The 26085-nt window shown below is 38.1% G+C and overlaps 1 protein-coding gene across 6 annotated transcripts in view; it reads right to left on the reverse strand.

Annotated features, from left to right (window-relative positions):
* The window catches only part of PTPRM (protein tyrosine phosphatase receptor type M), a 442321-nt gene that overhangs the window by 23827 nt on the left and 392409 nt on the right, over nucleotides 1-26085 (reverse strand). For all 6 annotated transcript variants that reach the window (XM_059467174.1, XM_059467165.1, XM_059467156.1 and 3 more), the window contains one exon: nucleotides 10238-10335. In XM_059467174.1, coding sequence (XP_059323157.1) covers nucleotides 10238-10335 — 98 coding nt within the window. The remainder of the gene's footprint in view (nucleotides 1-10237; nucleotides 10336-26085) is intronic.

A 26085-nucleotide genomic window follows, 5' to 3' on the forward strand; every position in this document is an offset into this window, starting at 1 on the left:
TTTCACACCTAGTAACCACAATAGCATTGGCTAAAAAAATTCTTTATAGTCTTCACCTTTCATCTGGTATTAAGGGTGGTTTCAAGGCGACTGACAACACCAGAGTTCCCTTCCATGGTTAGAGGCCTGGAGCTGGGACCCTGGACAGTGCTTGGCACTCCTGTAACAGGGCAAGGATGGCAAGACTGCTTCCCCCACCATGCTCCACAGCCAGAAAGCTGACAGGGTGCCAGAGAGCAGAAAGATTCCACCAGCCAAGGACCAAGCAGAGGGCCATTTCCAGGATCTAACAACAGGATCTCTGACAAATGTGTGTTCATCTCTACAACTTATCTATCACTGTCAGCAATGAGAGCAAATATTTCAAAAGCATTATACATTGCTGCAAGCAGTATAGTAGTTACTGCTGCTATCTATTATTGCATCTACTTGATATTTATCCAGATCTTATTTTGTTCAGATGTATTACCAAAGATCCTCTCATAGAAGCTAAGTGAAAGACATTGAATGCTCATTGTTTTGTCTGTGTTGTTAAAATAATCCAGAAAATTCACATTGTTCAAATCCCTCAGGCCAGCAAACTGACCCTTTTATAGCCATTGCCAGAAACTCTCTGAAACAGGGTTTTCCCACCTATGGCTAAGATGACCTTTTGACTCTTCATGAAGAGTTAGACAATTCACACTGCCTCTGGGCTGGAGCAACACACTGACAACCCCTTCTCTGGAGCTGATTCCCTTTTCCTGCCTGTTCACACATCCCTTACATAGGTGGAACCTGAACCACACGGAGGGGCCCCTGCAGGCAGGGAGGGAGCAGCTGCAGCCGTGATCCCAGGCACAGCACTGCCCATCAGCACCTCTCTCTCTGCTGCTAACTTTAGCCTCCTTTCTTTCTGATGGGCGCCTGTCATCCTTGAAACAGCTCTAGTTTAGCAAAATAAACAATTGCAAGGAGGGGAAGCAACCTTGGCTGAATGAAATTGCTCTTTCCTTGAAGGAAAACAGATCTGTTTCTAACTTGCTAAGTCTAGACTGTCTGGATTATGGCTAAGAACTAGGGACAATTGGGAAAGACCAATTTAGAAGAGCACAGTCCCTGTGTTCTTATGCCTCAGCTGCTGGATTTGGTTCCACTCTTTTTTAAACCTTATTTAAGATGATACAGTGGAATAATTAGGGAAGCACTGGGAGATGTTGCACAGAAGTTATAGCCTTTTGTGCCTCATGCAGCGTGGGCCCACCAGGGATTTCTTAGTCTGCTGCAAAGGGGATTTTGGGCATGGAGCAGACTGGAGCTGAGCAGAAGGATCCATGACAACACAATTTCCTGAAAACTCTCCCAAGTGGAATAGGGGCTGTGAAAGCCATGGGAACTGTGCCAGAATTCAGTCAGAGCCACAGACCAACTGATGATTCACTCTCTAACAGAGGAAAAAAGACCTAAGCCCAACTTTATTTTAATTCAGGCTTTTCTCCTACTTTTGGCTCTTGTTCTGCAATGCTCTGCACATGCTGAGCTCTGGACCTGAGAACTCCATGGACTCTGGGCGAACCAAAAGTCAAGAAAAGGCTTAAATATCCATCTCCCATCTCCTCTAGGACCACTCAAATAAATGCAAAGGTGTCTTAAAGACAGAAGTAGATGAACTGGTGTAAATCAATGCTTTATAAATGCTTATTGGATCAGGGCCTTTATTTGTACAAGAAAAGACAATTGCAACAAAATAGAATATGGTTTTACTCATTAAATATGAGAAACACTGCTGGCAGCATATGTTCAATTTTTCTTTTTAGCACAGCTTTAGCTACCATAACTTGACGGATCTATTTTCCATTTTATAAACATTTGGTACATGTTTTACAAAAAAGCCTTGCTAACAGAAGGTTTAACTAAATAATTGATACATGATTCCAGAACTGAATATTAAATGCACTAGATCTTTTTTTTTTCCCCACCGTTGCTACCATAACTGTAAGTATCGTCCACAAAACAGAAAACATAATTTTGAAATCTCATCTGAGCAGAATTATAATTGAGTATTGTTCACATACACCCCACATTTATATCCCACCAACATGCCAAAAAATACAGATGTTCATCACAAGATGAGATAAAAGGATGATTGCCAGACACATAATGAAAATGCTCTGGTTTAATCTATTCATCCCAATGTACACTGTCCAATTGTTTCAAACATGTTTATTTTGCTAATAGTTTAAGAAATTTGGAGAAGAGAATTACCTACTTCCACTGTCTAGTTCCATCCCCCGGTAAAATAGTCTAACGTGTGAAACTCAGAATTAAAAATGAAAGTGGAAAGTTGTTGTTGCTAGTTCTAAATATAACAAATATTGTAGGCTGTGGATGGCTAATGAACACAAATTGTGACTTCCAAAGCTGTATATTTAACCATTTGGCAATGTGACACATGCAGCTAAAGGCAGTAGGAAAGTCAGGACAGTAATTAATTTACCTAGAATGTTGGAATAGGAGCAATATTACAGACTTAATATGTGAGCTGGCTGTGAAATACACTTTGCAGTCCATACAGAACAGTTTAAATAACACTGATTATTCAAAGTTTCCAATTGCCTTTGATTCTGAAATATTCTTAGCAAAGGGGTGATATATATGACTATGCCCTGCATGGATTGTCATTAGTGAAGAGCACTATTATACATTCTAATCTAAAATTAATCCTGAACTAAGTAATGACGATAAGTCAGACATAAATTTTGAAGTAAAACCACTTGGCTATAAAATGAAACAGCCAACCATGCTCACTGGTAAAATTTTAAACAGATTTTACAGATGTAGCTCGGATAACAGGTACTTTTATTTGGCTGACTTGAACTAAAAGTACATCCAATAATTGAAAGTATTTTTATTTAAATACTTTTCAAACAAAAAATGTATTACAATATAAGAACATCTTATGTGTTATAAAACAACCTTTGACAGGAGATAAAACCCAGTCTTCCTTTTTTTTAATTTTCTTTTGTTTGCTTTTGAGCAAGTCTGTTATTAGTTTTATACCTCATTCTACAGTTTTCTACAAGAGGTGTGGAAGACTGTTGAGAAATACGATATTTGAGATACTGTTTGGCACCATCAGAATGGGTCTCTGTGAAGTCTTTATGCTGTTCACAGCTGCCAGGGTGGGAAGAGATGTCTCCATGAATTTTACCAGCTCAGTCTAACTTGGGATGACTCAGAGGTGACATAGTTCTCCACCTTCTGCTGCCCTGGGCTGCCCCAAGAGTGCAGCCCTATGTTGCCTGGTGGGTGCGCTTTCATTCAGCTTCTGCCCAGAAGAGCTGGCTTTCTGGAGATGCCCAGCAGCAGCCATAAACAAATGCTTTCCACCTGACAAAATGAGTGTGACCCTTTGTTCTTCAGACTCAGTATTGTGTTAGCATGCCATCAGCCTGGCAGAGTGGGTTAGACGAAATTAAGGTGACAGGCCAACCCATGGTGTGCCCTTCTTTTGACCATAAAGAAGATTTGGTCTAGAAGAGCAGCTTTAGGGTAAAGCAACCCAAGGTAAAGCTGTTCCAGTGTTCCTTCCTCCACTGTTAATACCAACAGAGAAATATGGATTGTCTCTGTTTCATAGCTTATGTTTAGGCAATTCTGTGCATCTCAGTACAGCCCTGGAGAAGAAAAGCTGAGCACAGAACACATGAGAAGAGTGGTCCCATGCCAAGAAGAAGGATGGTTAGCTAGAGCTCCTCAAAGCCTGTGTTAATTCCTGACACAACTGTGAAATCATGGGCCTGTTTCTCAGATTCTGTATTTCCAAGGACCTGATGTGTCTGCATTGAACCTGTGCTCTGAACCATGCTTCCATTCCAAGATCAAAATGATGCCATTAGCTGGGTACAGAGCACCACCTACTTAGTGGATTGCCTTCTGGCTCTAAAACTTGATCATCTGATGTTAGCTTAGACAGCTCTACATGGTACTCTACTGGGTAAAGTAAAACTGTGTCAGTGCCTCCAGGATACTTCTCTTTCACAGAGAGATTGAGAGATAATTTCAAGAGACTGCTGAGGTGAGGAGATTTGCAGTTATGAAGCCATTTTGCTAGCCCTGACATTTCAAGTAAGAACCTGAAGCCCTCCCTCCTGGCAAACCTCACCTAAAGTTGCATCCTACACCTTGGTGGCACTTCAGTTAGTCCAACAAAGGGGTCAGTGCATTTGTGTATCCTTAAACCTCTTTTGTTAATTTCTCTAAGTGAATTATCTCAATTGGATTAGTAAGCATTGAGATATTAATCTGTGTTGATTAACATTCTTTGAAACATAGCTTTTACTGGAGACGAGAATAGAACAAAACACTGAGAGCTGAACCCATGACTGCTGTGCATGACATGGGACAGTGCTGAATGCCTCTAGCCTGGTGTTCTGTTTCATGATGCTAACACTGCTAACCTGGGCACATCTTTTTTAGACAAATGCAAAGAGTCCTTCCTTCTCTTTCCTGGAGGACAACAAATTAAATTTTCCCTAAGGGCTCCTCCCCTACTATGTATAATGCAGTAATGTAAACCTACTATTTCTGGTTAAAAATCTAGAAATATGAAATCTGTTTTGATGTCTAGAAGGGTTCACTGATCTTGAAAGATTAACAATAGTTTTAAATTTTGATTGGTTTTCTGTTTTTCTCATTGATATTCTGTGAAAGTATAAACTGTCCTCTACTCAATAAGAGATCTGGAATTACAATGAAACCAAAAGTATAACAACAGAATATAACACCTCATGCTGATGTACCATAAGTACCAGTCCCATTTTTGGAGGGTAAACAAGAATAGGAAAAAAATATTCAATGGACAGGGAAGGACACTATTTATATATTTAAGAAGTTGGGACTAGAATTATCTTGAGGAAGCAAATAGATTCATACAACAACCTTTCCCCTCTTATTTATAAAATGTGGTTTCTTTCTTTCATTAGAAAAGCTGAAATGAAACCTTAGTCACCAGTGTGCATACAAACTCTTTGGCACACCTCCTAAGGAGCATTAACACCAGCATCCTGAATTAATTCCAGTGTAGGCAATTTGGCTTATTACATTTAGAGAGAGTTTCAATTAGACAGAGTGTTCTTCCATTTATACTGAATACAAACGTGCTGTTTGTGAGACATGCTCAAGAGTCACTGTGTTTCACCTCTGCAAGATCACAATATTGGGTGATCTGAATCTAAAATACAATTTGAGTTTACCTTTGTTTATTAGAAGCACTTCATGGAAGATTCTCAAAAACTTGTAAAATGTATAAGTACAAACTTTGCAATAGCTTTGTGATAAAAAAGTCCATTTTCATTCTAAGCATAGGTGTTAAGTCCATTGGAAGTTTCACAGTTTTTTGTTGCTGAAATTTCCAATGAAGATTTTCGTGTTTTTTTTTTTTTTTTTTTTCCTACTGTTTCCAGTAAGAAGTCTTGGACAGGGTTTTATTTAGCAGTCTTTCTTGGATGTATAATCTCTGTCAATAACACAAATTATCAAGTAGATCTGAAGAAGATCTGGTTTGTCATAAAGACTTTTGGGTTTCATTTGTTAAAGAAACATATTTGAATCTGTTTAAGAAATGTCTCTTGAATGCTGACCAGTGCTTCATATCCTGAGAACCCAAAGACAGGAACATACAATTGCTTAGGGCTGTGACCATACAAGCTTTCCTAGGAAGAACAGGCTTTCCTAGGTGTCCTTTCCTGACACCATTTATCTTACAAGTAATTATTTTTATAGCAAGCCAGCATCAAGGAGGTATTCCCTCTGTCAGAAGACTCTTGTATGGATCTCCTCGCTGTCATGTGGAACTCTTTAATTATGAAAAGTCAGAATTATCCCCATTTTTGCAGAGAAGTGCCACATACATAACATGTCAAGCACAGGTCCAGGAAAACAAGCCAAGGAAAAGTTAAACCACCACTGTATTCTTCCCTTTCCCTTTCCTATGCAAATACAGCCTTTCTGGCTCCTGGGAAGGAAATGTCACCTGGGAAGAGTGTGAAATGACTATCAGGAAAGTACACCACTCCTGAGGGGTAAGATGGCAGGGAGAGGCAGTTTGGGTAGCACAAAGGTGTGGGTGCAGGCACAGGGGCTGTTTACCAGGTCGTGGCTGACCTTCATTCCCCTTTGTGTCACATCCATTCTGTTGTAGTCAACCTTGCTTCCTTTCACAAAAAGGGTCTTTTGTGTGCTTATTAACACTATTAGTACTGGCTGTTTTCTAATTCTGACTAATAATTGAGAAACTCTAATTACTGTAATTACTACGCTCCTGGGGTGAGGTTTTATTTTTTATAATTATTTATAGTGATTTTGTTTGTGAATACTTTGTTCCATTAAAAGCATAATAGACAATCATAAGTCCTTGTAGTGCATTTATTTATAACCACCTCCACTGAATTTTGCAGCATTTTGAATTTTTCAGCATTTATTAATCAGTTATTACTAAACTTTTTCTGCCTAAAGCAAGTGGGAGAGAAAGCGACTACTGATAAATGGCAAATAATGTGACATGCCAAGATTGATTATGCCAACTAAGTACTAGTACCAACCCAACAAGAGCAAAGATGGAGGTGTGACAGCTAGATGGCACAATTGAATATATTCTAAATCTTCCCACCATGCCTCTTCAAGGAAGACAGAAATGTTTCAGTGTGTGTAAACACTAAAACAAAATCAAGAACCATCGCAGATTTTGGCTGGTACATAAACACTTTGATCCCGTTCACAGTGATTTTCTGGGTCTTTGGGAGTTTGCCCTCCAGAGTGGTCTCTTGGAGTAAGCAAGATGTTCTTCTGTGTCTACTTTATGATCATGCTGTGTGATCGTAACATCATTACACTGCTGGATAAAAATATTTGCTTCTTACAGAATAATCCACCAGATTATGCTAAATCTCTCAGGTAAAGATGCTCCCTGAAATTACTCAATTCAGTTCCTCTACCACTTACAGACATGGGTACATAGGCCTCTTGCATTAATATAGTCCAGAATACATTACTTTGAAACAGCTTGTTGTCACACTGATGTAATTGTATGAGTCTTGATTGTTGTTTATGCTTTTTATCCATTAGTGTGTGGCTTGGAAAATTCTGGTTCTTGGATCATTACCATTAATTACCTGCCATTTTCTTTTTGTGAGCTTCATTGTGAGTGGAAAATTGTTGATCCCAGCAGGAAGAAGACAGAGACCTTTTTTCAAGGTTGCCTCAAGGGCTGCTTATTTGTTTAGGTTTTTTTGGTAAAAGTTGTTGTCAACCTAGGCCAACCTTAACAAGCACCACTTCATCATCCTTTATCAAAGAACTATTCATGCAACTCAGCAATGCTTTTTCTAAATGACTGTGAGACCTCATTTTGATTTTTAATAAACAGTCACATTCTAATGAGATCTTCATAAAACTGACTAAATATGTTTAGAAATCATTAGCTTAAATTATCAGTACAAAACTCTCCTTAGGGAGCCCTGCAGATTTTGTGATAAGACTTCTGGCAGATGTATTAGTGCAACAGCTCAAGCTAGTTCTGAATTTCCACACAAGCAGTGTAAATGTGAGTGACTGGGTAACAGGCTACTAGATGAAGAGCTAAATGTCCCTCAGGCGGGTTCATTAAAGAGAGAAAACAATCAAAACACATTTCAGTGCCATTTAAATACCAGGTGCACAGCAGTCTGCAGGTGCCAGAAACACTGACAAGGGTCCCTCACTGGAACACACAAGAGCTTAAAGGGATGTGCAGTTCTGACAAGTGTGCCTCAGATAATGACAGATATTGGCAGATGTACCCGGACCCTGCTGGAGGGTAATGGGGGACTGAGTCATTTGCAGCAGGTGCCTGTATTAGGGACAGCCTCATGGTGATTCCTCCAGCAGCAATTAAAACAGTCCTGATGCATAATGCTCCAGGGCAAGAAGCAAGTTCCTAGCACTGATTTAATGACTATCCAGCCAGTCCTGGAAAACAAATACAAATACGCCCCCTCAATGATTAATTCATGACGGCCGTACACCGTGTGGCAAACATGTAAAATTTTGAAAATTCCTGTTTCCTAAAAATGCAAAAGAATTTTCCTCCTTGGTTTACCATGGGTCAACATGGTTAAAAAGTAAAACTAAGAAATCCCTATAAATCTTCTAGCAGTGATAGCAATAGAAATAGAAAACCTCAAGTTTGGGAAGGTTATAAAGGTTTGCCCTACAGGAATGCTACCAAAAGTTCATTAAAATCATTGCTAATCAAGGTGGCACACTGCTTGTGTTAGGGGTTGCGGGACAGATGGTGTGTTTGCAGTTTGCCTCCTTGTTGTTGATGATTCCAGCTCTGGGAGTGGCACAAAAACACCAATGGAGGAGTGAGTGCATTGCTCTGTGGCTCATACAATTTTATTTCCATTAAAAACTCATTTCAATTTCTGCTCTCTGATTTCACCTATGCTGGCCTCCAGAGAAAGTGAGAACAAAGTCATTTCTACCACTGCCAGAAACAACAAAGCTGCAGATCTGTATCCTACTAGGACTCTTGCACCCTGAAGAAATCTCCATGGTGGCACAAAGCATTCCTTGCTGCTGTGGGAGTGTGCTGTGCACCTAAATGCTGAGAGCAGAGGCTGCCAGCACTGGCACCAAGACTGGTGTATCCCTTGCTGACATCTGACAGTTCACTCTAATTGGCACTTCCAAACACTGACTTCGGGAAAACAGCATGTGGTTTCATGCAGAATGCTGTTTTTGCTCTCAGGCTTGTTTATTCATACCCAGAAAACATCCCTTTTTAAGTTGTTCGCTTGGGCACTTATGAATGTGTATAAAGCTCTAACAAAGAGGTTTGCTGGAGAGCTTCCTATTCTTACAAATCCATCTGTTTTGAATTGATACGTGACCATCCAGCTATTTCTACCTTTTCCTCACTCAAGGGACTGCATTTTTAAAGTGGCCTCCATGATCCCTCTTTGTCTCTGCAATTAGTCGTACATGCGCTCCTGCAGCAGGTGTTAATTGCAGTCACAATCCCCATCTTTTTACATCTAAAAATAATACTGGCACCTGATCTGTAAGCAGGCTTGAGCACACAGATACCTGACTGTTAGGATTTATATTATCAATTCACAAAGGACATATGGAAGAATAAACTGAGACTGTAAAACTGGACTTGCTCAAAAGGACTTTAACTCATACCACATAAACAGTGCTCTCTCCTAATGCAAATGCCACAGGGCAGAGGCAGTATCAGACACTGCACCAGTGTGAAATTAAAAACATCTCTTAAAACCATGCTGCTCAAACCAAGATGTGTGCACTTGACTTCTTATTTCAGCACTTTGATTTACAATAATTGCTGTAGTTCCCATAAAAGCAGTGGGATTTCTTTTCATATCAAATGAAAGCTATATGCCAAACTCCTAAGCAAATTTTCTTGAAAAAAACATCCCAGATGAGAACTAAGACAGCAGAGCACAGACAAAGCAGTAAATGAAAAGACTCACTTACTGACATTTGTGTGAAACACAGAAAAAGGTTCCATTCAATACTTGTTGAAAACAAAATTAGACATAAAGACTAGAGTAGGAGGCCTACTTTAGCAGTTACCAAGCAAAGAAAGAGAGTTACACAATATCAGTCAGGTAACTCAAGCCTCCCTTTACTACCCAGCTCCCCAACATGACCTCCCAACCAACAAACAATGCACAAATGTGTAAAACTAATTTTTTCTGTTTTAGTCCAGAAGGCTTTCAGGAAGGAAAACCCAAACAAGCCAGACCAATTAGACAAATATACCAAGAAACAACTTCATACTTTAACTACTCAGACATCAGTTTCAGAATGATGCCTCCTCAGCCTTCCTTACAAAAATTAAAAAGAGATGATTCCATACCTTGTTCTGCAACAAATATACTGACTTTCTTAAGAGAATTGGTATATCTCAGATATGTACAAACATATGACACGTCCCCTCTTTGTCAGTCTTTGCAGATTCTGCTGTACAGAATGCAGCTTTATCAGTTACTTTTTCATTGTGCTAATGGTAACAAAGCCAAGCATCCAAGGCATGTTTAAAAATAATTGATAATGAACCTCTCAGCACAGGCAGTCATACATATTTTATGTGCTATACTTAGTATGTAAGAACCTTGTTGGTCTGCTATTTAATTTTGAAAAGCAAACACCTTAGACGTCTTTCATATTTTTAAGTACAAAATCCACTTACCCTTCCCACTTCTACGAGATTAGTAACCATGATTATGCTTGCTGTGTTTTCATGCCATACCATCCTCCAGAAGTCATATATTGTCTCCTGCATTGGTCCTGAAACAATAAATCAAATGAAAGGTTACTGAAAGTCTCATGATTGGAACCTTGTCTCTGGAGAACTTTGTGAAACCGTGACTGTACACATATATTCGTATCACTATCATCATATTTTTCATTTAGGGTCGGTCAATTTCTTTTCTGTCATCCTACCTATCTGCATTTAAGTATTTTTCTCCTGAAATAGTGTTCTGAAAGAAAGTTCTCCAGCACTTAGGTATTTATCTCCATAATACCCAGAAGTGGAATTATAAAAAATGGATAACATCACTCTTTCTTTTAGCAATTGGATGATAACCTAGGGAAGTTGTATTTGGAATGAAATGAGCCTCAAAGGAGTATGTGGCCTTTCCTGGTTTCTAATATTTTTCTTAGTGTACACTATTCATCAAATTAGTCCAACTCCTAAATTGTAGTTCCTGAAGTGAGGCAGAAGTTATAGGTTTTTTTTGCTGCAGTGTATCACTTTGGAAAACAGTGGGGAAAGCAGCAAAGAAACCTGACGTGCCATGGCAGCAGGTCCTCTGCAGTTCTTCCCCTGTGTGCTTCTGTTCATGAACATACAGGGCATCCTTCAGTATCATGCTGAAGCTGGGTACCAGCTCACAGGAAACACTACAGAAATGCAAAAATGTTGAGAAAAAAAACACATCTCTTTGTGTGCACCTGGTGCTGTCTGTTTGTAGCCTACATATCTTACCCATCGTGCATGGTGTGCCACTCCAATTTGAAACCAGTGCTTTAAAATCACTGAGCCAGTAAGAGTAAACAATATAAACTATAAGCTTAACATCCATACTGAATCCATTACTGAACTGTCACATTGCAGTAAACAATTAGAGGCTTATTTAGAGGAATGACTTAAATCTAAGCTAATTGGAGTACAAATGGATAATGTATTGCCCTAATGTTCCTTTAGTAAAAGAAGCCAACACTCTTCAAGCATTACTAAACCATATATTGACAGATTTGGGCAGTTTGGCATCCATGTTGTGTATTTTGATCTCCCTTTGAAAATAAAATATTCACTCTGAAATCAAACATTTAGTGGAAAATATAGTAATATATTACTATATTGTCACAGCAGAGGGCTTGGACCAGATGGTATTTAAAGATCCCTTCCATCCCAAACCACTCTGTGACTTTGTGATTCTGATATTATAGGCAAACCAAAACAAACTCACTAGGAAAATAACATCACAGTTATGACATAACTTAGATTGGAAATTTAAGTAAAAGGTAATAGACTAAAACTCTTGAATTTTTAAAAATTTGTATTTATTTACAGAAATTCCAAATTATAATTTTTCCACCCATAATTTGCAGAGATCATTTAAAGAAGCTATGTATTCTCCCCCTTATTTTATCTGTCTTTAAAAATTATGCATATATTATGAGTTTCATAGGTCTCCTTATAGTTTTCGTTTCCTTATAGGTTTCCTTGAATTGCTTTCATTGTTCATGGGACAGGAGAAAAAGCCATTTAAAACAACAGGAAACGATGACTTAGAACACAAGAAATGTCAGAAGGTCTTAAGAGTAGAATTAACAGCAGAAACTCAAGCTACAGTTTCTGAAATTACTAAATTCAAGCTGATATTATAGGTGCAAAACTCAACACCTTTCTTTTTTAAGTTAACAGCACAGAACAGGTGATATTTTTGTGAGATTTTATTCTGAATTTCAACAATACTTTAATCGCTCTGCATCATATAGAAATTTACAGCAAGCATTTTATTTCTATCTAAGTGTCCTGGATATGTGATACAGTCATGGTCCAAGTGCAATTTTGAATGTCACAGCAATATAATTAGTACATATTGTAGTGGAAGTTTAGCTTGTTTGTGTTTTAATATTCTAGGATTCAATGTAGCTTTCTTTTGCAATAAAGTCAGGACAGCACTGGAAAGGTTTTGTGCCAGCCTCTCCTACTGATTATGAGGAATCAGAGTATTCCACTCACTCTAGGAAAATACTGTCTCTGTATAGCTCCCTCCTTCCTCTCAAATCTGAAGCAAATATTCGGCTCAATTACTGCTGCTATTATCTTTCAAGGAGCATAGCTAAAAGTGGGATTAGGGAAAGGTGGTTTTCCACAGAGCAGTGTCCTGGAAAAAGCCTGCAAGTTCATGACACATTATTAACACTATGCTTGATCAAGGACAAAAAAACCACAACATTGCTGCTTCAAGAACCCTGGTTTAATGGAGAAAATCTACACGGCTCCCCTGCATTCTGTCTTCCTAGGACTGTGTGATGTTCAAATAACTTTAATCTGAGCATATTTTTGGTAGTGCTGCAGGAAAGATACATGGTCTACACATCTACACAGGTCTCCTCGCCTCACAAGAAGCCAGAATCTTTGAGAAACTGTGAAGCAATGTAGCAAGTTTCTTTATATATTAATTCAGTTTTCTTTCCCACAGATTCACTTGAGATACACGACAGTTGGGCCCTACATTGTAACAGTCATTTCTTTTTGACAGCTCTGGAATAACCTGCAACAATTTAATCCTGATTTCTTTTTTCTATACAGGATGTGAAATTTGTGCTGTGATTTAAAGATTCCTACATTTTAAATCCAGAAACCACAAATTACAATTGGGAAGAGTTTCTAATCACTAATTTATTCCTGTAGATTTTGAACTTGCCATTCTCCATAAAGAAAAAAAGACAATAAATTACATGAAAAAGAATTCTTTAGGAAAAGTAATGGTTTTTTGCAGGCCAGAGAAAGAGCTGAGCTATAACAAGGTTTTCAACCTTGATTTTAAGTGTACTTCTAGAAGAAATGTCCTATTCTGCAGTGCAGATTATGCTCTTGTCAATCTTACTAGCCAAATAAGACAACCATAATTAAAAGTGCTTGACAGGATTTCCTGTTCTCCCTTCATATTCTCACATGTTTTCTTGCTTTTTGGGTCCAATTCTTACATGTAGCCTCCAAACTTCTTTGACGTTCAAGACACCAAAAAAAAAAAAACCACCCCAAAACCTACCTTAAAGTCTCAGTTAGCAATTCTTCTATATCCCATTTTTATTTTCTTCTTGACATTTTAAAAATATTTTCTGACACGTTAACAAATTATTACTTGTCTCCAGCAAGAACTGAAAAGCATTAGAGGCTAGGCAGGGTTGTGGGATTTATTATCCTGAAGAACTAAACAATTTGATTTCAGAGACTTGTGGTAGGAGGAGAAAAGAGGCTATAATTGTTCTAAGCATCATCTTAACAGATGTGTGCACAATAGGCAGAAAGGTTATTCTCAGCAGTTGCCCCCTTGCAGGAGGAGAAGGTCTGAAGAGAAGGTACTGTGCTAGTCGACGGAAAGCCTGCAGCACACCCCATTAGCTCCACAATACAGTACTTGGTATCAAAGGTCTCTGCTGCGAAAAAAAAGAGATCGCCAACGTACTGCAACCAGAAGATGAAAAGCAAAGGAAGATAAGAAAAAGAAATCAACCCTCCAAACCCCTAGCTAATTCAATGCATTATTGAAAAAACTCACAGAAACGACTGGTTGTGTATTTTACAACCATTGGTTCTATTACCAGCAGCAGTTAGTTGCTGCTCTGGGAACAAAAACATATTAGGAAATGGAACATCACACAGCTTTTATGAACAGTTTAGACTCTTTAAAGCTGCTTTTGTAACCAGTTTTCTAGTTCCTCTATTTCTGCTTCCTATTGTGAAACCCGCTTCTGAAAACTGGTATTGCTACAGGGGTATGAGATCAATTTGAATATGATGAACTAGCCCAGAATATAGGAAGAAGTGTTCAGGTGTAGGGAGGGAATAAAGCAAGCACATGAAGAAACAAGTAAAGCCTGAATCCTGGAGCCTACACAACATTTACTCACACAGGACTTTTAAATCTCTGGGTCATTTTTCAATTTCTAGAAAAGCAAGCAGCTTAGACAAGGAACAAATAGCTTCCAAAATATTTTTCTAACAGAGAATGTCAAATCCACCAGCTAACATTTGGTCCACCTGAGACTGAGTTCAGTGACAGATATTAAAGTTAAAAATGCGCAGAAAATTAACAGATACCCTTAAGCTCCAAAGGCTCCCCAGGGACAGCACATGGGCAGTGGGAGCCATAAATATGTGCTAATAGACGCAGGGGACTGACAAGATGCAAGACTTATACCTGCAGCACTTAAATTCCATCTTGAAAAGAGAGCAGAAATACCCCTTACAGTGAGCGGCCACAACCACACTGCATGAGGAGGTGACTATAAAATAGTCCCTTCACCTACTGGTTACTGCGGTTTCTGGTAGCAATGATAATTTTCAATGATAACTGCCTCCACTTTTTACTGAAGCAAAACCTGCTGCTTGCTGCTGTGACTGCCTACAGCTGGACTACTGAAAGACACTTAGCTAATATACCTACTTAGAGGGAGCTGCGTTTTAGCCCTCATTCTTTTACTATGTATGCTCCCTTCAAAATGAACTTGAGACACAGTGAGTGTTTTCCTATTAAGAGATATGGCTGCACGGCAACAACAATAACAACAAAAGCAATGATTCCCTTTGCAACTACAATGTCAAAAACTCTCAAACCCATTATGTAGCAGAAATTGTCTAAAATACACTCAAAAGCATAAAACCAGAGGGGAGTAAAATACTGGGAGAGGAGACTGCAAGGCGGCAGATTAAAATTTTCAACAACTCTTGTTTTCCTAACCAACCTTTTGGGACAGATGTAGCTGTTAGTAGGATAATTTATTTCACAGGAGGAAAAAAATTTAAAATTTGCACTGCCAGTCCAGAGATCTGGTAATCCACAAGAATGTGTTATTTGCTCTTTTACCCATGCTAGAATTTGGATATAAACATGCCTTCAGAAAAAGGTATGTAATAAACTGCAGCTAATTGTTACTTTACACTATAAATGTCACTGACCGCAGGCAAGGGAACATCTCCTGTGAACAGAATATATTTTTTTCCTATTCAGTAAGACAATTTGTCCAAGATTTTGCCAAAAGGAGTTTGCAGGTGCATCATTATGTGACCAAGTTTTCATGATTGTTCAGTTCTGCTAGTCTCCCAAATACCTCCTGGGAAGCTCAGAACTGGTCAGCAGCTCTGCAAATCTGGACACCTCCTTAGGTGACCAGGTGTAGGCTACGGAGTCTTAAGATTGAATCCTAGTTTTTCAGAAAGTATTGTGTCTTCATCTTTCTATCTTAGTCAGCTTACTATAGAGAAAAGGTACAGATCCCAGTTGTGCTGACTTAGCCAACCTGCAAGATAAACTGCTGGTTCAGTATTTTTTATAATTCCATGACCACACAGCAGTACAGCTGTTGTTGAATCATCTTCACCTTCCCAAATGAGCTGGTTTCTGGAATGAAAGGTGATTTGAAGATATGCTCAATTGCTGATAATCTGATTTGTCAGGGGCAGTCTTCACCATGTGCTTGTTTGAATACTTATGGTATAGCATGCATTGAACTTTCACTCATGCTTCCCGGAGCTCTTAAGGATTTAATGCCTCTGTGAAGTTCAGAACAAAACTCTGCTAAAACTTCAAAAACTCAGGCAAAGATTATGCATCTTTTCTCTCTCAAAATAGGTGCAGATATTTGTTTTCTATTTTAACATACACACTTAACTTTAAAGGTATACACAAGAGCATTTTAATAGGCACAATATGTGTGTTCCTATTATATGAACAATTTTGATATCTGAGATAAAGCTGAAGTCAAGATATCACTACACCATGGGCCCACTGCTCATCACTAGCTATCAAAATGCATATAGATCAGTCTCTTGCGTTTCCAGGTCTCAAGGAAATGATGATGAAAGAGAATCAGGTCACTTAACCTGTAAGGCTTCTAAATGCTTTAATGAAGTCCTCCAAAGTCTGTTCCAGAAACTAAAAAGAGCATTGAGGGTAAAAGGTACCCCAGTGCCATCCACTTGTGCACTTTTCCTGAAGTCTCCTCCAGGCCTGTCACTGTAAGAATTAGCACACTAAAAAGCAACAGACATTTGTACTGGCAAAACCTGGCTGCTAAGGCTTCAGTGTTATTTATTAATTGCTAGTTTCTAGTTGTCATACACATTTTACACACTAAATAAGCTCAATGAAATAAATAAAACCCCTGTAATGAGCAGAAAAAAACCCATGTTTTTGCTTTTTCCCTCCTTTATTTGAGTTCCTATTTAATTCCAATGTTGAGTGTGATGATATTTGAAAAGCACTTTCTAACTTTAGCCTTACAAGTGTTAATAATTACATAATATTCAACAGGGCTATATTGTAATTATACAGCTATGCTGGATTTCCTGATAAAATCTTCATTACAAATGTCTTTTTCCTTGGAAAAAATATAAATAAACAAAGTTGTGGATGGCTTACCACTGAGGCTGGTTCCCTATAGGTATGTTAGACTAGCAAGGATGCCTGAGGCTATGGCTACTCTCATCGAAAAATCTTCCGCCTCAGTCTTAGACCTTATTTTAACAATTCTTTCATTGTAGTAGACTCAGAGATTGCACAGAGAGAAGCCAACTGCTTGCAGAGGCAGTAATGGCCTCATACTCAGCTGAGAAAAGATACCAATTTGTAGGTGAAAAATTCTACTAGAACTTAATTCACAAATAGAATTGTTTATTTTCTCCTAACACTAGTTTGAACTCAGGCTTCAGAACACACCATGCATATCAGATATATCTGAGTTGCAGCCAGTCTGCCAATTTTTCTTTTGGCCTTTTGCAACAACACTACCTTATAATGCTTACCCCCAAAAAAACAGTATGCAGCAACACTGCTCAACAGTAAGTCACCTCAGATATACTCAAATTGGTTAATCAGGACTGAGATATAAATTTAAAATGTGCCTTTCATTATTTCCTTACTTAGATGCATTGTCAATAAGAAACAGATCTGACTGAATCCTGTTAGCTTGACATTTCTGGAAAATGCTGCTTATACAGCAAGCTGAAATGCTTTATTGGGACAAATCCGGCCTAGTGCAGCTACTGGCAACATAGAGGCTTTCTACTGTATCCTTTGCTCTGGAAAAACACAGCTTTCTCTCATTACCAGCCAAAGGACAGCACAGTGAATAGTAATTGGCTGATTTTCAAGCACAAACTGAATCCTACCTGCTTTGAGCTAGCCAGTCAGCCAGCCCTGCTGCCTGCACACAGCTATATGTGAAAATTGGCTTTCAGAAAATGAAACGTTCAAAGTGCTTTCAAGTCCCATTAGCTTTCAACAAGGCTTAGATTACTAAGTGAGTGTGGAGCATGTGGAAATTTTATGTATAGCTCCCATGAGACTGACCAGTGCTTTGGCTGGCTTTCTATACCACCTACTCCTATATTTAAGCAGTCAGCACTAAACCTCTTACAGTAAGAAGAATAAGAGAAGATTGACCTGTAAATTCTCCATCTCTTTCTAAAAATAAAAAGAAAACAAAAACATTGTTATTTACAATGTACAGTAGTGGGGAGCCAGAGTCCCACTATTTTATGACATGATCTAGTGTTTCACAAATAGCTAAAATAAAAAAAAACCCTCCATTCTGAATTCCCAGTTTAATATAGAAATACTTAAAAATATTATCCTTTGAGCAATAATAAAACTGATTACTCCAGAGATTTCTTCCTTTAAAATTGCTCATTTCATAAAACCAGATAATTGGTTTGAAAATGCATATTGTCTAAATGTATGTATATTCACATACACATCAGCTGCTGGCTAGAGCTGGATCATTTCTCTTGTTGGCATTGCCTCTGCTCCTATTCTGCAATGATTCTGTGGCTAGTCAGATGGAGGAATGTGGTATTTATTCTCTGGAATATCACATGGCATTTTCTTTATTGATACAGATCTAACAGGGCTGGAACAGTGCCCATCTCAATGCATTATTTTGTCTGCATTATGGTACTATCTAGAAATGTCAGTCTGGGACTGGAGCTCCATTGAGCAGAAGTGCCTTACATACAAAATGCCCATGAATGCACAAAGGTGTTCATGCCCCTCCCACTCATAAGAAGCCAAACACACCTTGAAAGACAAGAGAAGAAAGGCAGGCTTTGAAAGACCTGAACAGTCTTGGTACAATACACGGCAACCACAACATGACAGCTTCTACCATTCTTGAATCATCTTACCTGTTCCTGCTCCATGTTAGTATTTCCATCATTTTCACAAACAAATCATTGCTGAACTTATTTTAAAGGCTGCAACCACACTTTATTTGTGCACTCTTGACAGGTGCTATTTAAGACACTTTTATACCACTACAGCTAATGCTGCCAGCTAAGTTTCCATCTAATAAAGTGTTACACACTTATTGATTGACATTTCTCCATGGTTAGATTTCCAATACTAGCTCAGTTTGTTCTATTTGAACAAAATAAAATGAAAATGTCATATGGTTCTCCAAAGAATAAATAGCACATTTCCACAACACCTTTTGACTACTCACAGAAGTACTGCACCAGTAACAGAGGAACTGGCTGCAGCAGAAATTGTCCAGATTTTAACAGTTAGCCTGAGATGAGACAAAGCTGAATGTAATAAAAGCAGTGTACATAGTACTACTGTCCATTTTTGCACCCTTATGCCACTCAAGAGAGCTGCTTTTTCTGATCTTAACTGCAGGAAACTAAAAAAAACCCCAAAAAACAAAAAACAAAACAAAACAAAACAAAACAACAACAAAAAAAAAAAAAAACCAAAACAAAACCCAAAAAACCCACAAAATACCAAAAAAAACCCCACCACCAACAAAACAGTGTACTTGTAGTTGAATGTCGTTCATCCAGTCTAACTGAAGAACTCTTTCTTTCATATCGTTTGCTTGCCCCACAGCAGAGATGTTAAATGGTCTGTTCCTCTCATTAACATTTTCTCAGCCTGTGTAAATCCAGCATCTTCCAAATTCTGAATTACATGTAACACTCCTGGGGGTGAGGAATTCCCTAGTGAAGGCTATGTGGGATACCTGAGTCATGCCAGAGCCTTGAATCTTTACCTTGCAGCTTTTAAGACAGCACTGCTAGACAGTGGCTTGCAGAGAGTGTGCTTCAGGTTTTTCTTCTATGAAACAGGAAAGCTTTGAATAATGTAATTGTACCTAGAGGCCTTGATGTATTCTCCAACAGAGTGTACTAGCTACAGAGAAGTAAGTCTCACTCATACATGGACCTTCTTTCACTCTATCTTCTACAGATATTTTAATTGCTTATAGTCAAGCATGTGAGAAGAATGATGGTGACTCATCTGGGAACCAGAGATACAGGTATGAATACATCAGATGGGACAGCAGGGAGAGGCACTGGCTCTGCCCAAGGTCACAGCTCTGGCTGAAGGGTTACTCCAGGTGGCTTGAGACCATGGTTCAAACCTGAGCTGTCTTTGTGAGAGCAGTCCAACAGAAAGTTTCAGTTGCTGAATCAGTGTTTTCCACCAAGAAAGCTGTTTATGTTTCTAATTTGTGCATTCTTCTTAATAAGCATGATTTGCATCATGGAAATATGAATACCTATTAATCACTCATTCTAAATAGCTCATCTGAGCTTGGAAAGACTAACACATACAGATTTTTTTTTGGTAAAAACCATGCTGCATCTAGCATTTTCAAAACAAAAATCTTAAGTAATTGACTTGTTGGACTGGGCTCTTCATATCAACTTGTAATGCAGAATCAATTTTGATGATGGATGAGAAGTTTAAGATCATTTTATCCCCTTCAGTAGAAGGTTCCTTAGGGAATGGACAAAAGAACCTAATTAGTCTTTTGCATTTCTACTTTCTATTTCCATGTTGAGTCAATCATAAGCATCAGATTGTAATAAAATCATCACTATTCTCTAGCTCAAAAATATGAGTTCATTTTGGCTACTTGTTTCTTTTATTTTTCCCCAAGGACCTTATTGTGAAGGAATGTTGCTCATGCCTGTGAGTAAGATATTCAGATGCGGTATTTTTTAATCTTGTACTGGGAGTTTAAGTGCATTAACATGAAAACTTTACGTAGATGAACAAACAAGATAATTTAGTCTACATTAAAGCATAAGTAAAAATGCTTGGAAAAAACTTCTGTCACAGTTTATTGTCCTGATACGTATCTCATGAGTGAGATGTATCACTCACAATGTATTTTTATATTTAAGGGTAGAGAACATTGGTACTTTTATTTCTTCCTCACAGAAATAGCCAGTATCTAACAACTATTAGTCAGATCAAGATATGTACAAAACCTATTAAAAACAGATGTAATTTGATATTTTAAAGCAATATTTATATTTTCAATGTCAAGATAATTATGATTAAAAATCAAATCTATGTAACCAAAAACTCAGCACTATTATTTGTTGTTATTTTTGGGGACCACCTCGTTATTTTTACCACTTTGAGTAGGAAAGGGCAATGTTAATGTTTTAATTCTGTTTTTTCATTATATTTTATGGGAGACTGCAGTATTTGATGTACACTGTGAACAAGGAATACCATTCTAACATGTCAAGTGTATTTGTGCTCAGTATAGACACAATACATGAACGTGCTTGCAACAGAATGAGATTTAGAAACAGCAGAGGGAATCTCCAGTCTACATCTGAATATGCAACTGCATGGAAGAACACAGATGGACAGGGAAAGAAATTAATCTAATAAGCCTGTATCTTTTTTTGTTTTCAAAGGCAGTGCTTCGAAATCACCTGGGCAGTCGTGTGCATAGGTGGCCACATCAACACCACAAGGGATTTCAGTTGCCTCCAAAGGATATAAAAGAGAGAAAAAACCGACAGATTTCAAAGATTTGGATATGGTTACAAGACAAAAAACCAAATAAATACAAAAACAATCAACCAAAAACCACACAAACACAAAAAACCCCAACTCTCCAAAAAAACCAAAACCATCCAAAACCACCATAAAAACAAAAAAAAAACCCACCCCAGTTTATTTGCTTCTTGATACATTTGTTTCTGAAATACATTTTTTTTTGTAAATTTGCTAAACTACTTTTAATCTAGGAGATGAGAAGACCAAAAGCCTTCTTCCTCCAGACTGCTGAAGACCATCTGGTGAATAAACTTCACAGAAAAAAAGATGCCCTGACTATGTGATTTTTCTGACAAACTGCATTTCTTGGCCTTTTTTCTGCTTTAGCACTAGGCTTCACTGATTACCAGGTGTGTTAACAGGACTCTGTCTAGCACCTCTGGCTGCTAGGTACTCCCCCCACCAAGCCAAATTTATGACTGATTTTTTGTCACAGATGGAAAACTTCTCATGACACATCAGCTTTTCATAATTTGCCTTCCTCTGAAATACAGACATGCAGGTGAATTTGTACAGCTGATGCTGTATACACCTTCCTTGAACAAAAAGTGGATTCTAGTGAATACTATAGGCAATTAGTAGTCAGAGCAACACTAATAGATGGTCACCTTTACAATGTTCTTTTCTGAAAGTGTTTCGTTCACAAGGACAGTGTGCTCAGCTCTTGAGTTTCAGAAAGATGACAATTTCCCTGTTTGCAGAATACAGTTTAAGTTACATATTTTTGAAGAAGAAAAATATACTACTTTTCACACAATCTTCTATTTTCTACATCACAACCAAGAACCATTTTCTTTTGCCTTGTAGCCATTTATAATGCAGGAGTTCTACTGTCATTACATTGCAAGGGTTCCTTATTGCAAGAGTTTCATACCCTCTTGATGATTCTCGTAGGCATCTCCTCTAGGCACTGACTCTTCCTGCTCTTAATCCTTAATAATTGGCTCAGCTGCAACTCTTTACAGGGTAAGATTACTTCCTATACGACCTTTATTTACTTATGTTCTATCCCCCTACATGCCTTATTTGCCCCTAATTATTTACTGAAGACTCTAATTTCTCTTACTTCTTTATTCTGATATGCAAAAATCTGTTTTAAATTTTCTAGCCCGATTTTCACAACACAGAATTCAAACCAAGATCTTGTCTTTGAGACAGAGATCTGTGTATGCTCTGAAGTCCTTTACGTCTGATTTACTGCACCTCAGTCTGTGGGGGGAAGAGGATAGGCAGAATTGCTTTTTCTTCCTCTGTGGCTTTGACCATGGACTACAGAAAAATCATCATTTTCTCTAACTTGTTTCACAAGCCACATTGACAAGCAATTGAAAGAACAGCCTGCATGGGATTTCAGAATTTATACTGGCAAATAAATACTAAGTAATTATTTATATAATATCTAGAGCTTGTTTGTACTTTCAGAGAACTTCCAAAGCTTTATGAAAGGTGGGCATGTATTACATGCAAAATGTAGACACACGTGAAAAATTCAAGTGCCTTCACCTAGCAATGAACCTATCAGCAGTTTTCTAACAGTGTTCCTATTTCACTTGGTCTGTACACAAAGATCCAGGGAAAGGAAACACTGCAACAAAGCCTAAGCCAACTTTGCATCAGAAAACCATGCTAGCTCTGCATGCCTTCCACCTGAATGAGGTGTCTCATTCCCTGCACAAACAAAACTACCCCACAGCTGATTACAACAAAGACACAAAAATACAGAAATCATGAAAATGGCGAAAGACAGCTCCTCTGACAGTTATCACAAAACCCTGCTATTACAAATGAAGATTCAGAGAGAAACTCTGATATTCTCATGCACCACAAAGTAGTAACTTGTAAAAAGCATTGACTTTGATGGTTACTAGTTTTTAGTACACACTGTTTCTTTTTGTCCTCAACACCAGTAAAAGTACAAATTTCTAACAGATACTCAGACATAATAGTAATCATGAGTCTTTGGTGGGTAATGGTAGCAAGTGAGTTAAGGTGAATTTACCACATGGCTTCACAGTATCACCTGTAGACGTCACTTTCACATATAAAGGGTCTATTACCTCTGTACGTGTTTAGGTAGGGGCAAAAAGTAACTTTTTCATTTGTCACCACTATCGCAAAACAGCTGAACTTGGTTCTATAAAGCCTTACCTTTCTAAAGGGGGGCTGAGAATGGGCTTATATCTGTGACTGAAGACAGATGGCTTCAACCACCTTTCTAATGTTTTGAGGATTAAGAAGTAAAGAACAGCAGCAAAACGAGTTGAATCTTCAAGATTAATACAGGTACATATAATTCAATCATTTAGTATATATATCAGCAAAACAGCCTGGCTGTTTGCAGTCCCACATCCTGCAAAAAAATGACAGCATCTATGAAACTGAAAAATTGTGGACAACTATTTTGCCTTGCTGTTATTTAATTCTCCCTGAAGTAATTTCACATGTTATTATTCATCTGAAGGCTAAAAAAGTAGAAGAAAAAGTTTCTTTGTAAAGGGAAGTGTGGAGCTTCCACACTGCTGTAGTTGTGACAACTTTTTGCGACATAAAAAATAAAAAACATGCCAAGGAAGTTAAGAGTATTGTTATTTAATGCACTATTTCTGCTTCAGATGCCTAAAAGGGAAGTTTCAGTTTGAAAGAAAATGTGTTTTTGTTTCTGAAAACCCTTATTAAAATGTTCACACAGCACACAGAGCAGTGTATGGAAGAAAGACAAGTATTTTGCAGAAAAGAGAAAGAATATAAAAGGGGTTATTAGAGAGGCAACGTTACGCTGTTGGTAGTGAAGACTGTAAACATTTTCCTTGTAAATATTTATTTTCAAAAGTTTCTAACTTATACCTAAAACGTCCTCCTGACTGAAACTTGGCTTGATGTCTGTCTCCATAATAAGCAATACAGAAAGCAATTTTGCATCTGCTTTACAACTGGATACAGAGGGAAAAAAAAGAGGCTGAAAGGCTACACTGCAACATTGTATCTAAAATTGTTTTATTTTCAAGAGAAACTTTTTACAGTCATTAAGATATGCTCTGAAGTATTTCCACAAAACATCTCAGATCCAGCCGCTCTGCGTGCTGCAGAAAGCAGAGACAACATGAACTGTGGGGAGCATTCCAAAGTCTGAGATGCACAAAAGAACATATTTTATATATAAAGACATGCAGCCTGCATGTGAGATATCTGCTGTTTCACACGAGTGACCTGCTTGAAAACCTAGCCTGGTGGAAATGGCCATGAGTAATGCTGTAGAACTGTGCTAACATTCATTTGTCACTCATCATTTACAGCTGCTGGTGCTGTGGAGGAGGAAGCATCCAAAACCCTTGACAGAGACTCACTAAAAGAAGCTACAACATAGCTCAGTAAACTACGTGAGCTTCAGGAGACATGGAACAAATAAGTACAAAGCCAATTATTTTTTTCCTGCTCAGTAATCAAGGTGAGACATGCTGGATCAGAAGTCATACAATAGTCAGAATATCCAGCACTGTGTGTAAGAATAAGCACTGTACAGATATTCACCCTAATGCTCTCACTGAAGGACCAAGTTAAAATTAATTGATTACCTAACTTCTGTAAAAAAGTAACTTTTAGCTGCCAGTAAATTGAGCAGATCATACAAGGGCTCAATATTCTCCTATACAAAGAAGAATTATATCTATGGGAACAAGGGATATATAAAGCAAAATAATGAGTTTTAAATTGCACCAGTCTGCTGGTTCTGCATGACCCAATATGCTGGCTTTTAACGAGGGATTCTTTTTAATCATGGTGACTCAGGTGCAGATCCCATCTGTTGACGCCAATTACAGCAGACCACCAAAAGTCTTTATTAGCTGTAAATTTAGTCAACCACTCACATTATACTTACCACATAAAGGAAAATTGATATTAATTTAGTAATTTAAATTGCACACTCTGAATGTATTACTCTTAAAAGCTGAAGTAAAATAATTTTTGATATTTAGTTGAGAAAGCCTACATTAAGAAATTATTTTAAAAAACATTTCCATCCCTAATTCAAGCTAGCAGCAGGATGCTGTGAATGCCAAGGTGGAAAGCTACCAGTCTGCACGTCAGACTCTGGTTAGTATGGAAGACAGTAACACTTCAATAAACAGGTGATTAGGCAACTCCCAGCTCTGTTAAAAGCAGATTGGTAGTCTACTACAAACTGATTAAATTTGCCACTTCTTCACTTCAAACAATTATATTTGCTCATTAACACTTGATATGTTGAATGCAGCTTAAGAACATAGGAAAATTAAATATCAATCATTCTAACTCCTCAGAGATTTAAAACTGACTCACATAATGATATTTTCCTTCAAAGAACAATAGGCATGTGCACCTGCGAAAGCTGCTGTGGAGGAGAAAAGGGAAGATGAGAAAAGTTATTTAAAGATTGATGAAAAGTAGCTATCAAGGGAATTAAGCATGCAGCTTAACTCTTGTGCTGCACTGATGTGTTCGCACATACCTGATGAAAGTGTGCTGTAAAACAGAGCATGAACATGGCTGGCCACAGTGCAAGCTGTGGCACATGACATGCTTGTTACTAAGGCTGACCTAGAATAGAATCATAAAGTATCCTGGGACCTACAAGGATCATCAAGTCCAACTCCATGCCCTGCATACATCAGCCCAAGAATCCCACCGTGCCTGAGAGTGTTGCCCAAATGCACCCTGAACTCTGGCAAGCTTGGTGCTGTGACCATTTCCCTGGAACACACTGAAGCATAGACTGACATGTGAAACAAATGTGTTTCTTTCATAGTTAATGCTGAGTCCTAAAGGAGATTATTCCCAGTTACTTATCACCTTTGCAAAACACAGTGACTGCATCTTACTGGAAGTGTACTTTGTCAGGAAGCCTGGATACTGGAGACTAACACTAACTAGTCTTTAAACAATTGCATCTATCAGG

Source organism: Ammospiza nelsoni, chromosome 1, assembly GCF_027579445.1.
Source record: "Ammospiza nelsoni isolate bAmmNel1 chromosome 1, bAmmNel1.pri, whole genome shotgun sequence".
Lineage (NCBI taxonomy): Eukaryota > Metazoa > Chordata > Aves > Passeriformes > Passerellidae > Ammospiza > Ammospiza nelsoni.